At 44.9% G+C, this 13,968-nt stretch overlaps 1 protein-coding gene across 2 annotated transcripts in view; it reads right to left on the bottom strand.

Moving 5' to 3' along the window:
• The window catches only part of LOC116046725 (myosin-9-like), a 63,520-nt gene that overhangs the window by 4,088 nt on the left and 45,464 nt on the right, over positions 1-13,968 (bottom strand). For both annotated transcript variants that reach the window (XM_031295118.2, XM_035997121.1), the window contains 12 exons: positions 13,331-13,475; positions 13,016-13,222; positions 12,721-12,825; positions 10,754-10,906; positions 10,052-10,300; positions 9,145-9,357; positions 8,296-8,508; positions 5,978-6,139; positions 4,390-4,518; positions 4,207-4,295; positions 1,831-1,954; positions 680-888 (listed from right to left, as the gene is read on the bottom strand). In XM_031295118.2, the coding sequence (XP_031150978.2) occupies positions 680-888; positions 1,831-1,954; positions 4,207-4,295; positions 4,390-4,518; positions 5,978-6,139; positions 8,296-8,508; positions 9,145-9,357; positions 10,052-10,300; positions 10,754-10,906; positions 12,721-12,825; positions 13,016-13,222; positions 13,331-13,475 (1,998 nt within the window). The remainder of the gene's footprint in view (positions 1-679; positions 889-1,830; positions 1,955-4,206; positions 4,296-4,389; positions 4,519-5,977; positions 6,140-8,295; positions 8,509-9,144; positions 9,358-10,051; positions 10,301-10,753; positions 10,907-12,720; positions 12,826-13,015; positions 13,223-13,330; positions 13,476-13,968) is intronic.

Below are 13,968 nucleotides of genomic sequence, written 5' to 3'. Positions count from 1 at the left end.
GGTACCTGCTAACAGGTACTTTTTTTAGTACCTCCTCAGTCGAGGTTCCCAGCGAGCTGAGGCGAGCCGAAAAGGTGACGTGAAAGCGACAGAGGGGGGTGTCCTGAACAAACCCGCTATTTTTAAACAGTTTAGCCAGCTGGTTTTTTTTTTTGCTGCTTCCAGCTTCTTTAGAAACTAAATGTGTCTTCTGGCAACAACACACCTTCCACGTTCTGTGTGTGTGTACGTTAGGTCACGTCAGTTTACTGCGGCGCCGCTTGTTGTACAGTCCTGCGGAGGCTCCAGGCAGAGCTTTCACCGTAGCCTAACTACACACACACATGCTGGCTCGACGCACACACCAGCGCACAAGTATAAACATCAGGCCACTACACAGGCTACGGAGAAAGCTCTGCGTGGAGCCTCCACAGAACTGTAGAACAAGCTCAAGTGGCCTGATGTGTATAGGCTACTTGTGCGCTGGTGTGTGCGTCGGGCCGGCATAACGACCAGCCACGCTGAGGCGGCACTAAAATCTGCAATGGAAAACGGACGCACAGTGTGTCGAGGCGGGTTGAGCAGGTACCATGTAATGGAAAAACGACGACATTAGTTCCTGATTTCCCAAACTACGGAGCGACCCAAGGCCTAGATCCCAGAGCGTGTGTGCGTTAAATGCGACGGCTGAGGCTTTCACCTGGTCTCCATGTCCAGCTGTTCCTCCAGCTGAGCGATCTTTGCCTCCAGGGCGGCCATGTTGGCCTTGTACTTGGACTTGACGGTTCCCTCGAGCTCCTGCAGCTTGAGTTTCAGCTCCTTGTTCTGACGCTCCAGCTGGCAGCGAGCGCCTTCCACGCGTTGACAGGTACTGCGCTCCGCTGTCAGCTCCACGTTCATCTGGTCGCTCTGAAGAAAAGAATAAACTAAGTTGGACAGAACGCTTCACTACGACTGGGGTTTGATCGATATGTTGAGTCAACACATAATGACTTCAAATCCAACCATTTTCATAACACAAACTAGGGCTGTGCAATTAAATCAAAATGTTAACCGTGATTACGATTTTGGCTCCTAATGATGACATAAACAGATTAATCAGTGGCCGGGTTAGCTCAGTTGGTAAAGCAGGCACACATATACTATTCCTAGATTATTCCTCGATGCAGAAGGTCCAGGGTTTGAGTCCGACCTGTGACAATTTCCTGCATGTCTCCCCCCCCCCTCTCCCCTTTCATATCTAGCTGTCCTATCCATTAAAGGCAGAAAATGCCCCCACAAAAAACAGATTATTTTGTACATTATGTAGTTTAAGTAAACTCTTATTTTGTCTTGTGTTCTGAAGGAAAAAAAGGCCAAAGTATTAATGGAAAATTCACAGTTCAATGTGTTTTTTTTGTTGTGGTTTTTTTAAAAGATAATATTTTGGGCATTTTAGCCTTTAATAGACAGGCAGCTGTAGACAGGAAAGAGGGGAGAAAGAGAGGGGAGGGGGGGAGACATGCAGTAAATGGCCGGAGGTCGGACTCAAACCCTGAGCCTCTGCGTCGAGGACTGAGCCTCTGCATATGGGCGCCTGCTCTACCAGGTGAGCTAGCCAGGCGGCCAGTTCAAGGCGTTTTCATTGTTGATTTGTTCAAAAAATAAAGTTGATAAAGGACAAAAAGTCCCAAATATTCAACTGAAAGTCCATCTTTTCAACTGAATAATCGTGTTAAATAATCAGGATTTCAATATTCAACAAAAATTATCGAGATTCCGTTTTTTTTTGCCCTACCACACATGGCAATGAACCAAAGTTCCTTGGGTAATGAGTGTATACAGTGCGGCTGTGTGCTGCTGTCCACAGACCTGCAGCATTGCTTTCTTCAGCCGGTCGTTGGTCAGCTCCGTGTTGCACTGCTCCTCCTCCAGCTCCTCCTCCAGCTGAGCGATGCGAGCCTCCAGACGTCTCTTCTCCTCCGCAACCAGAGCGCTGACGGACAGATTCAACAAAAAGGTCACGTTAAGTCCATTTTATTTATTTAGCGCATTTCATACAACAGGCGGAAACTCAATGTGCTTCAAAATAAAAAAAAGGGCAAAGATCATGCATGACAAAAATGTACAAGATAAGGTATTACATATATGGAAAAATATACAATAAGATAAAATAATATTAGAATAAAAAATGAAATAAGATAAGTAGGTATTATTATAATTAAGAAAGGAATAATAATGCTAAAACTAATTCTATGATGTAAAAAATTTACCGGTTCACCAAACACATTAAACCTAACTAATAGCTTTTGTGTGCAAATGTCTTAATGTGTAAAGTAACTAAAGCTGTAACAGATGAATGTAGTGGAGTAACTAAAGTAACTAGTAACTAAAGCTGTAACAGATGAATGTAGTGGAGTAACTAAAGTAACTAGTAACTAAAGCTGGAACAGATGAATGTAGCGGAGTAACTAAAGTAACTAGTAACTAAAGCTGTAACAGATGAATGTAGTGGAGTAAAAAGTACAATATTTCTCTCTGAAATGTAGCGGAGTAGAAGTAGAAAGTGGCATGAAAAGAGAAGACTCAAGTAAAGTACAAGTACCTCAACATTTGGACTGAAGTACAGTACTGGAGTAAATATACTCAATTACATTCTAGAGCCCGACCGATATAAATAACTACAAATAACTAATGTTAGGGAAATCTGTTTTGTTACGCGTTTCTGGATTTTTTTTTTTTTTTTTTTTTTTTAAATATATCGGCCAATATATCGAAATATCAGATTTTTAAATCACCAAATATTTGTATCGATATCGGCCTTAAAAATCCTCTATCAGTCGGGCTCTATTTACATTCCAACTAAAAGCTTGTAAAAAAAGATGTCTGCATTTAAAAGAAGAGACTGTTGGAGCACACCACTGTTGATAATGAGAAGGACATTAAATAGAAAGGACACAAGGCACAAAAACAACAGGTGATGCACACTAGAGGGGGACACGGGAATCAATTGCCGCTCCCATCCCGTCCCGATCCCACGAAAATACTCCCGTCACATCCCGATCACGGGACTGTCCCCCCCCAAAAAATCCTGTCCTGCAAAATTCCGAGACAAAGACTCCCGAATCCCGTCCCGCTCCCATTTCGTTCCCTATGTTGTCTAAAGTTATCAGACTCTCTCTCTGTGTGTGTGTGTGTGTGTGTGTGTGTGTGTGTGTGTGTGTGTGTGCTGATGTTGTTGTGTGAATGCAGCGCTGCAGAGCCGTGTGTCTCTCACTGCTGGGGGGGTTAGGGTTAGGCAGTGACAATTTTTCGGGACTCCCGCAGGTCACGGTATTCCCAATCAACAAACCTATTGGGTCACCGGCAATTTCCACTGGATGCGCAACGTCTCCGGAACGTCTCCGGAACGTCTCCAGAACGTCGGCGGAGTCATTAGGTTTCCATTAAAGTCAGTGTGTGTATTTCCACTGACTGCAGAACGTCTGCGTCCCGACTCCGTCCCAGCTCTGGCGGTCCCAGCCCTCCGGAGCAGATACCAGAGCTTCTATTTTTGACGGACGACGGAGAGCTCCGCAGCAATTCAGATTGTGCGGGACAGGAAGTCGAGCACAGAAACCAATTAAACTTACAAAATATACTTTTCAAAATAAAATCCAGCGTGCTCACGGCGGATCATATTTCCCTGCACTACACCTTGAAAACACAGCTCAGAGTAGTTTCCCCTCTACTCCTCTGGATGGAAACTAACTGGTGGTGGTTTTGTGGTTCTGTTTATAGAAACTACACCCTGTTATATCGCGCGAACATACGTGAATTTGCGAGATCTCGTGGTCGGCTGGCCGCAGCCGTTACGCAACAAATCCGGACCTGGTGGGTATTGATGGACGGCGGAGCACGCAGCCGCTCCGCAGCGGAGCCGCTCCGCAGACGTTCTGCATCCTGTGGAAATCCACGGTTAGGGTTAGTAAGTGGTTCTCTTTTCTAAAACGAAATGCCTCGCAATCTTTGGGCGCACTCACAGCATTGCAGCGTCATTTCTTAAATTTAATCTCTGGCTCTGTCCCGCTCCCGTTGATTTCTATGCTTGATCCGTCCCGAACACGTTAGCGACAGTGAAATTGACTCGCGTACCGCGGGACTCCCGTGGGAATCACGTGACCCGCGGGAGTCCCGAAAAATTGTCACCCTCTAATACACACAACGAGACACTTTTGCCATTTGACTTGAGTTTGACAGATGTCTTACTTCTTGCTGGCCTGGCTGTTAATCTCGTCCTGCAGTTCGTCTCTCTCCTGCTGGGCCTGTCTCTTCACGCGCTCTGCTGCCGCCAACTCCTGCACAGGGACGAATGAGAAAAGAGAAATCAGTTTCAGTTAGCAACAGAGGCCGGGGAATAGAACAGAGAGGAGGAGAGGCGTGCATGCAGACCTCCTGCATCTGGAGCATGTCGGCCTCCATTCCCTTCAGCTTCTTCTCCGTCTCCTTGCTCTGAGCCAGGATCTCCTCTCGGGACATGCGAGTATCCTCCAGCTCCCGCATAAGATCCTTCATCTGGGCCTGCGGAGTCAAGAAGAATCAGGCAAACTGAGTCAGAGGCAGCAGTGGAAGAAGTATTCAGATCCTTTACTTAAGTAAAAGTACTAGGGCTGTCAAAATAACGCGTTAATTTCGATTAATTAATCTGAGAAAAAATAACGCGTTAAAAAAAATAACGCAGATTAATCCATTCCATATTGACGTTTGACCCGGAGCCGTTCTAGCCTCCATTGGACTGTAAAATGAAGGAGGGAGACGAGAATGTTCTGCCTGGATCATTAACTGGAACATTTACTTGTAAAAATCTTCTTCCTGCCAACCCTGGCTACTGAAATCTGGTGCCACTGATATGTCTGCTCTTCTCTCTGATGCTCTGAAACAGACGGCAACACAAACACCGCTGCACGCGACGCTAGTTAACACTATACTCAACAGCAGCTAACGTTAGCCTACCGCTAGCTAGTAGCTGGATTAAAAACGGTTGTACGGTTGAACGGTGTAAAGTTTGACTGTGTTTTAGCCGTCGGAAAAACAACACAGACTGTGCGTTCAATGAAACTGGTAAACTACAGCCTCGTGGTGCATTTGAAGTTATTGTAAATGTCCATTTCCCTTTTGTCGTTCAACAGCAATTTACTAGTGAAATAAGTTATTGTTATACATTATTATTAAATCATTTAATTTTGACCATATGGCCTTAACAATTAATAAGCCGTTCTTTAATGTCACCGACTGTTGTTTAGTACCCTTTTTTTTCTTTTCTTTTTTTACTTTCTTAAAAAGTATCGGTTCAGGCACCGTTAATTATGTATGCGATGAATTTCGATTAATTAATTACAGAGTATGTAATTAATTAGATTGATTTTTTTAATCGATTGACAGCCCTAAAAAGTACTAATACCACACTGTAAACATACTCTGTCACAAGTAAAAGTCCTGCATTGAAAAGTAGTCAATGCAGAACAATCCTCCCATTGTAGTGTGTAAAGGATCCAACCAGTTGTGTGTTTAATGGTCTGATCATCTCAGCTGGACTTGTAGCTGTTATATTGTTGGCTAGTTTACTTTAGAATCAAACATCAGATTTTATAAGCTACGTGTGTGTGTGTGTGTGTGTGTGTGTGTGTGTGTGTGTGTGTGTGTGTGTGTGTGTGTGTGTGTGTGTGTGTAGAAATCTTAATGTGTAAAGTAACTAGTAACTAAAGCTTTAACAGATGAATGTAGTGGAGTAAAAAGTACAATATTTCTCTCTGAGATGTAGCGGAGTAGAAGTAGAAAGTGGCATGAAAAGAGAAGACTCAAGCAAAGTACAAGTACCTCAACATTTGTACTTACATACAGTACTTGAGTAAATGTACTTGGTTACATTCCACCACTGGTCAGAGGACACAGGGAGAAAACTACATGGCTGGTATATTTAAACGCTTCATGGCTTCTTGTTTTTTGTTGCATATATATCATATATCAACGACGGACTCACCTGGAGTTTCTTCAGCTGTTTGAGGGCCTCGTCGCGGTTCTTGTTGGCCATGTCGATGCCTGCCTCCAGCTCCTTCAGGTCCAGCTCCAGCTTCTTGCGCCCGGCGACAGCTGCAGAGCGCTGCTTCCTCTCATCCTCCAGCTCCATCTCCATCTCCCGCACCTGATGGATGCACGCTGGAGTTCAGCCACGCCCCATAACCCACAAACAAGAAACTGCACCTACAGGCTTCGTCCCTGAGCAGTGTTTCAGCCTGACAGCGACAAGAACTTCAATTCAAATTGAAATTGTAGGACATTTTTACCTTCATTTCATGCTCATTTTCTCTCATTTTTAAATGATTGTCAATGTGAAAAAACAGGGTCTGACTTTTGTCTAGAGATGCACCGATAGTCCGGCCGGTGACCGGAATTGGCCGGTTTTCACGTGTTCAGCCATGACCGGCAGGTCAGTCTGACATATGATGATTTTATGCCGGTCAACGCTACAATTAACTGACAACATAAGTTATACCAGTTACAGTTCTCAAGGACGCACGCACACACGGACGCGACAGCAAAGTCTATTTTTCCTTCCTCTCAACTTTTCCGCCGTGTGTCGTGAAGCGTGTGTCGGCGCTATTCTCCACATGTAGGAACCTGGTGAATTAACCTGCAACATGTCAGCTGTTTGGGAATTCTTCAGCGTGTGTGCAGAAGATAACAAGTTTACAATATGCAACACCTGCAAGGAGAAAGTAGGGCGTGGAGGGACGACACCAAAAACCTAAAATCACATTTCTTTAGTTGATATTGATGTGAAAAGAAGGAAATGGTTCTAACATTGCTCTTTAGATGTGTGTGAATGTCCCACACCAGGAGTAATTTATATAGTTCTATTTTATAGTGATCCATTATCTGTTCAACACATGTTCTATTAAAGAAAAGATAGAAAATAAATATTTGTGTGTGCTGTAAAGTGGTTAGAAAAAATGAAATCAGAATCGGCTAAAATCGGAATCGGCTGGCCTAACGCAAAGAAAATCAGAAATCGGAATCGGCCTAGAAAGTTGTAATCGGTGCATCTCTACTTTTGTCTACGTCTTGTGTTTCTAAAGAGAAATTTTGTCAACAACTTTTGAAACAAAACCAATACTGGTCTAGAAAGAACTGCACGAGTAACCACCTGGTCGACTAGTCAACTAATCGCTTGTTTTGGTCTTAGTCAAAGAGATTTCTTTAGTCATTTTAAAAAAAAATCTTTTTTCATGCTAAATAACTTATTTCGAAGAAACTTATATATATCTGTAGTAAAAACAAGATTTAAAAGTGGTGCTTTTGCATGATTCTTTGTGGAGAAACAGATCTGTCGATTAAGGTTACATTTTGATTTTAAAAACTAATATCTTTTGCTGCATTTCCCCCTCTCATTCCCCCTGCTCTGGCGGTTCCCCCTCTCATTCCCCCTGCTCTGGCGTTTCCCCCTCTCATTCTCCCTGCTCTGGCGGTTCCCCCTCTCATTCCCCCTGCTCTGGCGGTTCCCCCTCTCATTCCCCCTGCTCTGGCGTTTCCCCCTCTCATTCTCCCTGCTCTGGCGTTCCCCCCTCTCATTCCCCCTGCTCTGGCGTTCCCCCCCCTCTCATTCTCCCTGCTCTGGCGTTCCCCCCCTCTCATTCCCCCTGCTCTGGCATTCCCCCCTCTCATTCCCCCTGCTCTGGCGTTCCCCCCCTCTCATTCCCCCTGCTCTGGCGTTCCCCCCCCCTCTCATTCTCCCTGCTCTGGCGTTTCCCCCTCTCATTCTCCCTGCTCTGGCATTTCCCCCTCTCATTCCCCCTGCTCTGGCGTTTCCCCCTCTCATTCTCCCTGCTCTGGCGTTCCCCCCTCTCATTCCCCCTGCTCTGGCGTTTCCCCCTCTCATTCTCCCTGCTCTGGCGTTCCCCCCTCTCATTCCCCCTGCTCTGGCGTTCCCCCTCTCATTCCCCCTGCTCTGGCGTTCCCCCCCCTCTCATTCTCCCTGCTCTGGCGTTCCCCCCCTCTCATTCCCCCTGCTCTGACGTTCCCCCCTCTCATTCCCCCTGCTCTGGCGTTTCCCCCTCTCATTCCCCCTGCTCTGGCGTTCCCCCTCTCATTCTCCCTGCTCTGGCGTTCCCCCCTCTCATTCCCCCATTTTCTTGTCAAGACAGACACCAAGTGTGAACATAGCCTTAGTCGTCTAAGAATTTCGCTCCATTCGTCTGTAACCAAACTGTTCTCTATATACAGGTTATCTAGCAGTCTAGAACCAACTCCCCACAGGCAGCAGAAAAACAAAATGTGCCTCATTCTCCATCCTGTACGGACCTGTTTGACCAGTGACCTCTTCTTCTCCTCGCCCATCTCGTCGCGGCCCGCCAGGTCTCTCTCGTACTGGGCCTTCATGGCCTGCATGTTGACCTCCAGACGCAGCTTGGCGTCCTCGGTGGCCTGCAGCTCGTCCTCCAGCTCCTCCAGCTGAGTCTTCATCTCCTCCAGCTGCTGCTCCATCGCACGCTTGGACTTCTCCAGCTCGTGGACCTGCGGAACCGGGAGGACAGATTTGGGATGAGAACAATGGTGTGAACCAGCGTCCGGGGGTGCTGTGCTTTCTTCCTGATTCAATTCTTTCACGATACTTGGGTGCCAATTTGATTTTCTAGATTCTAGAAGTATTGCGATTAGATAGTATTGAGTATTGCAATTTTTGTTTTCCTCCTTTAACAGCAACGAACAAAGTTGAATAATACCCTTAGTATGATCCAAGGTACCTCCAGGTTTCCTCAAGTTACATTTAAGACTTCTTAAGGCCTTTTTAATACCATATATAATTAAATTTAATATCAACTTCATGGCCATACTGGCAAAAGTATGTACGATATAATGGAATATCAGAAAGGATTTTAGTACTTGAACTTTATACAACATTGTACTGCAGTTCTCAGTACATGCTTTGTGACAAAACAATCAAGGAGTAATTTAAGCTTATGAAAGGGCAATACAAATGTTAGACCTCTGAACGAAATTTAAGACTTTCTAAAGAAATATAAGACTTTTAAGGCCTTATTTTTCAAATATTTAAGACATTTTCAAGACTTAAGACCCTGCGGGTACCCCCTGTGATCAGACGACACGGACACAAACACACCTCTGAAAAACACGTTTTGTTAGACTTACACTCTTGCCAACATCGTCCTTAGAGGATACCAGGTCCTCCATTTCAGCCCGCAGCAGTTTGTTGTTGCGGTCCAATTCCTCCTTGGTGTCCATCAGAGAGTCCAGCTCACGGGTTAACGCCAGCGCCCGGGTGTCCTTCTCACGGGCCTCAGCTTCAGCCCGGTCACGCTCCTCTGCATAGCGGGCTGAAATGGTTTTCTCCTCTGCCAGCATCTAGACAAAGCCAGGATGACAGGGTCAACTCTTAATTCTAAAGATTTCAAGTCTATAAAGTAAGGCTGTGCAATTGATAGAATGTTTAAAAATTGCGCCTAACAATCACAAGTCACACACACACAGTCCCACATACACACACACAGTCACACAGTCTCACTCACACACAGTCTCACACACACACACACACACACACACACACACAGTCAGTCTCACTCACACAGTCTCACACACACAGTCTCACTCACACTCAGTCTCACACACACAGTCACACACAGTCTCACACACACAGTCTCACACACACAGTCTCACACACACAGTCTCACACACACAGTCTCACACACACAGACACACACACACACACACACAGTCTCACACACACACACACAGTCACACACACACACACACACACACAGTCACACACACAGTCTCACACACACACACACACACACACACACAGTCACACACACACAGTCTCTCAAACAGTCACACAGACTCAAACAGTCACACACACAGTCACACACATACACACACACAGTCTCTCAAACACAGTCACACACAGTCTCTCAAACACAGTCACACACACAGTCTCTCAAACACAGTCACACACACAGTCACACAGACTCAAACAGTCACACACACACACACACAGACTCAAACAGTCACACACACACACACACACACACTCTCTCACCTGGTCAAACTTCTTCTGCTTCTTCTCCAGGTTGGAGACGATCTGTCGGAGGTGGTCCTGGTCTACCAGCAGGTCGTCCAACTCTTGCTGGACACGAGTCTTGGTTTTGTCCAACTTCTCAAAGGCAGAACACTTCTCCTCCAGACGCAGGCTCAACGCCTCCATGTCCCGCTGAAGCCTCTTCTTCCCCTCCTCAGCAGCCTCCAGACAGCCAGCGTCCTGCTCCACCTTCTTCTTCATCTCAAGAAGCTATAAAGGAGAGACGTGGTGTCAAAAAAAGGGGGTTCAGGGAGCTTGTGGTGAAAAGGAATCTTTACATCTGGAAAGCCAAATACAGATTTCAATGCCAAGGAGCTATTCCTTAACCTTTTTCCAGGCAAAATCTCAGTCCTGACTTTATCCTCTGGTAGTATAAAATATACTATCCTCCCAGGTAGTATACTTATGGTTTATTGAGCATTAAAGGTCCTATGACATGCTGCTTTTGAAATTCAAAGTGAAATTTTCATGCCATGGGACCTTTAACATCAGAAGTTCCCAAAGTAACACACAAAAAAACTGAATTAAAATGCACACATTTGACCTTTTTACTACCCCCCCCCCCCAATTCTGCAGCTGGAAGGAGTTTCTAAGCTACTGGTCTAAATGTCTCAAGTTATTAGCAGACAGTGTGTAGACATGTTCATGTGTGTTTTTCCATACCTGAGCCTGAACAGTTTGCAGCTGCTTCTCCACATTTCTCTTTGCCTCTTCCTCCTCCTCCAGCTGTTCCCTCAGGTTGTTCTGTTCGTCCTCCAGCTGGCGCAGACGGGTGCTGTTTGCCAGTTTCTGCCGTGTCTCCTCCTGGAGCAGCTCCTGTTGGAAAACATGGCCATGGAAAGCTCAATTATATGAAGCAGACCATTTGATAACTTAATAGTATTAGGGCTGTCAAACGATTAATTTTTAAATCGCTGAAGTTCTATAGTTAAATCACGATTAACCGCATATTTTATCACGATTAAAATTCTATTATTTTGCATTTCAGAACTGTTTTTAAGTACATATTAACAATGGAAAGCAACTCTTACCAGTGGATCTTGATTGGGAATCAAATGAATGCAAAGAAAGTTACTTTATGAACTTGATTTTAAGATTTGTAATTATTTATTTACTGTAAACAAAAGAAAAATGTGTGAATCTATTATTGCACAATTCCTCCAAGTAACTAACTAAAAAACTAAAAATCCCTCTCCTTACCAGAGTCAATATAGTGTTTAGTAACTCCTAAATAGGGCTGTCAAACGATTAATTTTTTAATTTCTCTGAATTTCTGCAATTAAAAAAAATTAATCGCATTGCGGCGGCCCTTAAATCGCATCGCGATTAACGCGTTAATGCTGACAGCCCTAAATAATATCCAAAAAAAAAAAAATCATCATCAATCATCTGATATATTTTAAGCAATGTTTGATTCAAGTCATCATTTATAAATTATTTTACAGCCAATTAAACAACAAATACAACATGTTTGTCCCTTGATAAGAGCATTAAAACTGACAGATTATATTCAGAGCACAATCTGAATCATGCATTAAATAATGTGAATTAATCCCTCTCCTTCGTCGTTACAACACAAATGACCATAAAGCAGATTAGACCAGACAAAACTGACTTACAGGCAGTTTCGGGACTTCATCTAACTTTTACCATTATTTAGGCTACAGCCCTTTGTCATAAAAATAAATTGCTATGCTTTGTCTCGAGTGTCCTTACAGGATAGATGAGGTTATGGATTTGGAAGTTTTCATCCCTTAAATTCTATACAAGTCCGTGTGCAAGGTTGAAACAGCAGGCTGGTAATTGCAGTGTTTTTTGGTTCACTTCCTGTATTTGGGTCGAATCTCGTTCTCATCCAAGGTGAACTGAACTCTAGAGCACTTGGAAGCGAACCGAGACCTCCGTTTCCAAGGGGACCAGAGTTCGGTTGTTTGGTTTAAATGAGCTTTTGCACCGACCCAAAACAACTGGACTATCCACGCCGAAGTGCTCCAGGATTCGGTTCAAAAGGACCAAACTGCTCAGGTGTGATGACAACCTTAGACCACGGTAGAGCTGTAATCGGGCCTTAAAAGTTCGGCCCGACAAGGCCCGAGCCCAAGAGAATTCAGCCCGAGCCCGACAAGTACATTTTGATTGACAGATTGTACAAAAGGCCGTCTATCAGCAGTGATTAGAGCGCATGTCGCTCTTCACGCGAGCGGGCACACGCACCACTCGGCGGAAAAGGGAGAGAAAGAAAAAAGAGACTGCGGCGCACGCACACAGCTCTTTTGTCTTCCGTCAAGAATGACTAATTTATACATTTTTTAACATCATTTATTCATGACTAACGGAGGCTATCGGCCACGTGGAAGTTGGAACAAAGAAATAAAATAAGTCCTCCAGAAGCCAGCCTCTGTTTCACGAAACGCTTCACCTGACCGCTCGTTAACTGCGCAACTCGGAGCGCAAGCCCGAGCCCGGCCCGAGCCCGGCCCGAGCCCGTGTAACATGATAGAAATGAAGACCGAACTAGACCGAACCCGTCGGGTCCCGTCGGGTTCGGGCAAAGATCTTCAGCTCTAGACCACGATAGTTTTATCCCTTTAACATACGCGAGGGGATCAACAGCATGTACGTCTGCGTACCTGAACATCCCGCAGCGAAGACTCCACAGCAGAGCAGTCTTTTGTTGCCTTGATGGACTTGCCCTCCAAATCACTCAGCAGACTGTTGACATTATCCAGTTCAGCCTGCAGACACAAGATGAAAAATGAACCACTGATATGAACAGAAACTACACATCATCTACGTACAGTTCAATTTGTATGCACATAGTATTCATTGTATGAATAGTCTGTTTATAAAGACTATAAAGATTTTGCATATGGCAAAGTTACGGCATAATCCTCTGACCACAGACGTGTGTAGGGGTACACAAACCTGCATTTTTGCCATTTTCTCGGCCTGTTCCAGCCTCTGCCGCTCACTCTCTGAATGTTTGACCAGCAGCTCCTGGACCTGGCCTTCAGCCTTTTTCCTGCGATGCTCCGACTCTCCCTTACCCTGCATCAGGGTTTGCATCTCGATGGCTAGCTCGTTCCTCTCCGACTCCAGAGCCTGCTTGGCCTTCTCCATGGACACTTTGTTCTGCAGGGTAGGACAAGCATTAATGCTTTGTGCAGTCAAAAAAAAAAAAAACAATGTAGGAGAAATGGAAGCAGTTGGGATTAAAAAGAAGCTCTGAAGATCATTTACCCTCTTAGCCTGCTCCAGCTGCTCGTTGAGCTCGTCGAAGGCCTGGCTGTGTTTCTGTCTCATCTCAACCAGCTGTTGTTCGTGGACTTTGGCCTCGTCTTCCAGAGTCTTTTTAAGATGTGTCACCTCTGTCTCCCGCTTGGCCCTGAGAAGGGAGAGCGCAGGTTAATCTCCTTGCAGGGTTAAAAAATAAAAAGGCCCCGACACACCAAGGTGGCTGTCGGCCATGACCATGGCCATCAAAACTACTGTGAGAGGCAGACGAAAGGCTCTTCTCATTTTTCATCTCATCCGATTAATCCAACAAACACAAAGCTGACATAACTGGCCAAAAATGACGTTCGATTTGACTGATTGGAGTGGATTAACTATTTTTACACAATATGTCCATAAGATGGCAAACGTACAATGAGATATACATACTTGTGTTGGTATATGTATTTCAACAATAACATGTTTTTTTTTATATTATTATTATTATTTTTTGGGCATTTTAGGCCTTTATTTGACAGGACAGAAGAAAGGGGAGGGAGAGGGGGAATGACATGCAGCAAAGGGCCACAGGTCAGAGTCCAACCTGGCCTGCTGGGTCGAGGAGTACACCTCTATATATGTGCACACGCTCTCCCAACGGAGCT

The sequence above is a fragment of the Sander lucioperca genome, chromosome 21 (genome assembly GCF_008315115.2).
Source record: "Sander lucioperca isolate FBNREF2018 chromosome 21, SLUC_FBN_1.2, whole genome shotgun sequence".
Taxonomy (NCBI): domain Eukaryota; kingdom Metazoa; phylum Chordata; class Actinopteri; order Perciformes; family Percidae; genus Sander; species Sander lucioperca.
Note: the sequence above shows the minus strand (reverse complement) of the source record. Positions and strands in the feature narration are given on the sequence as shown.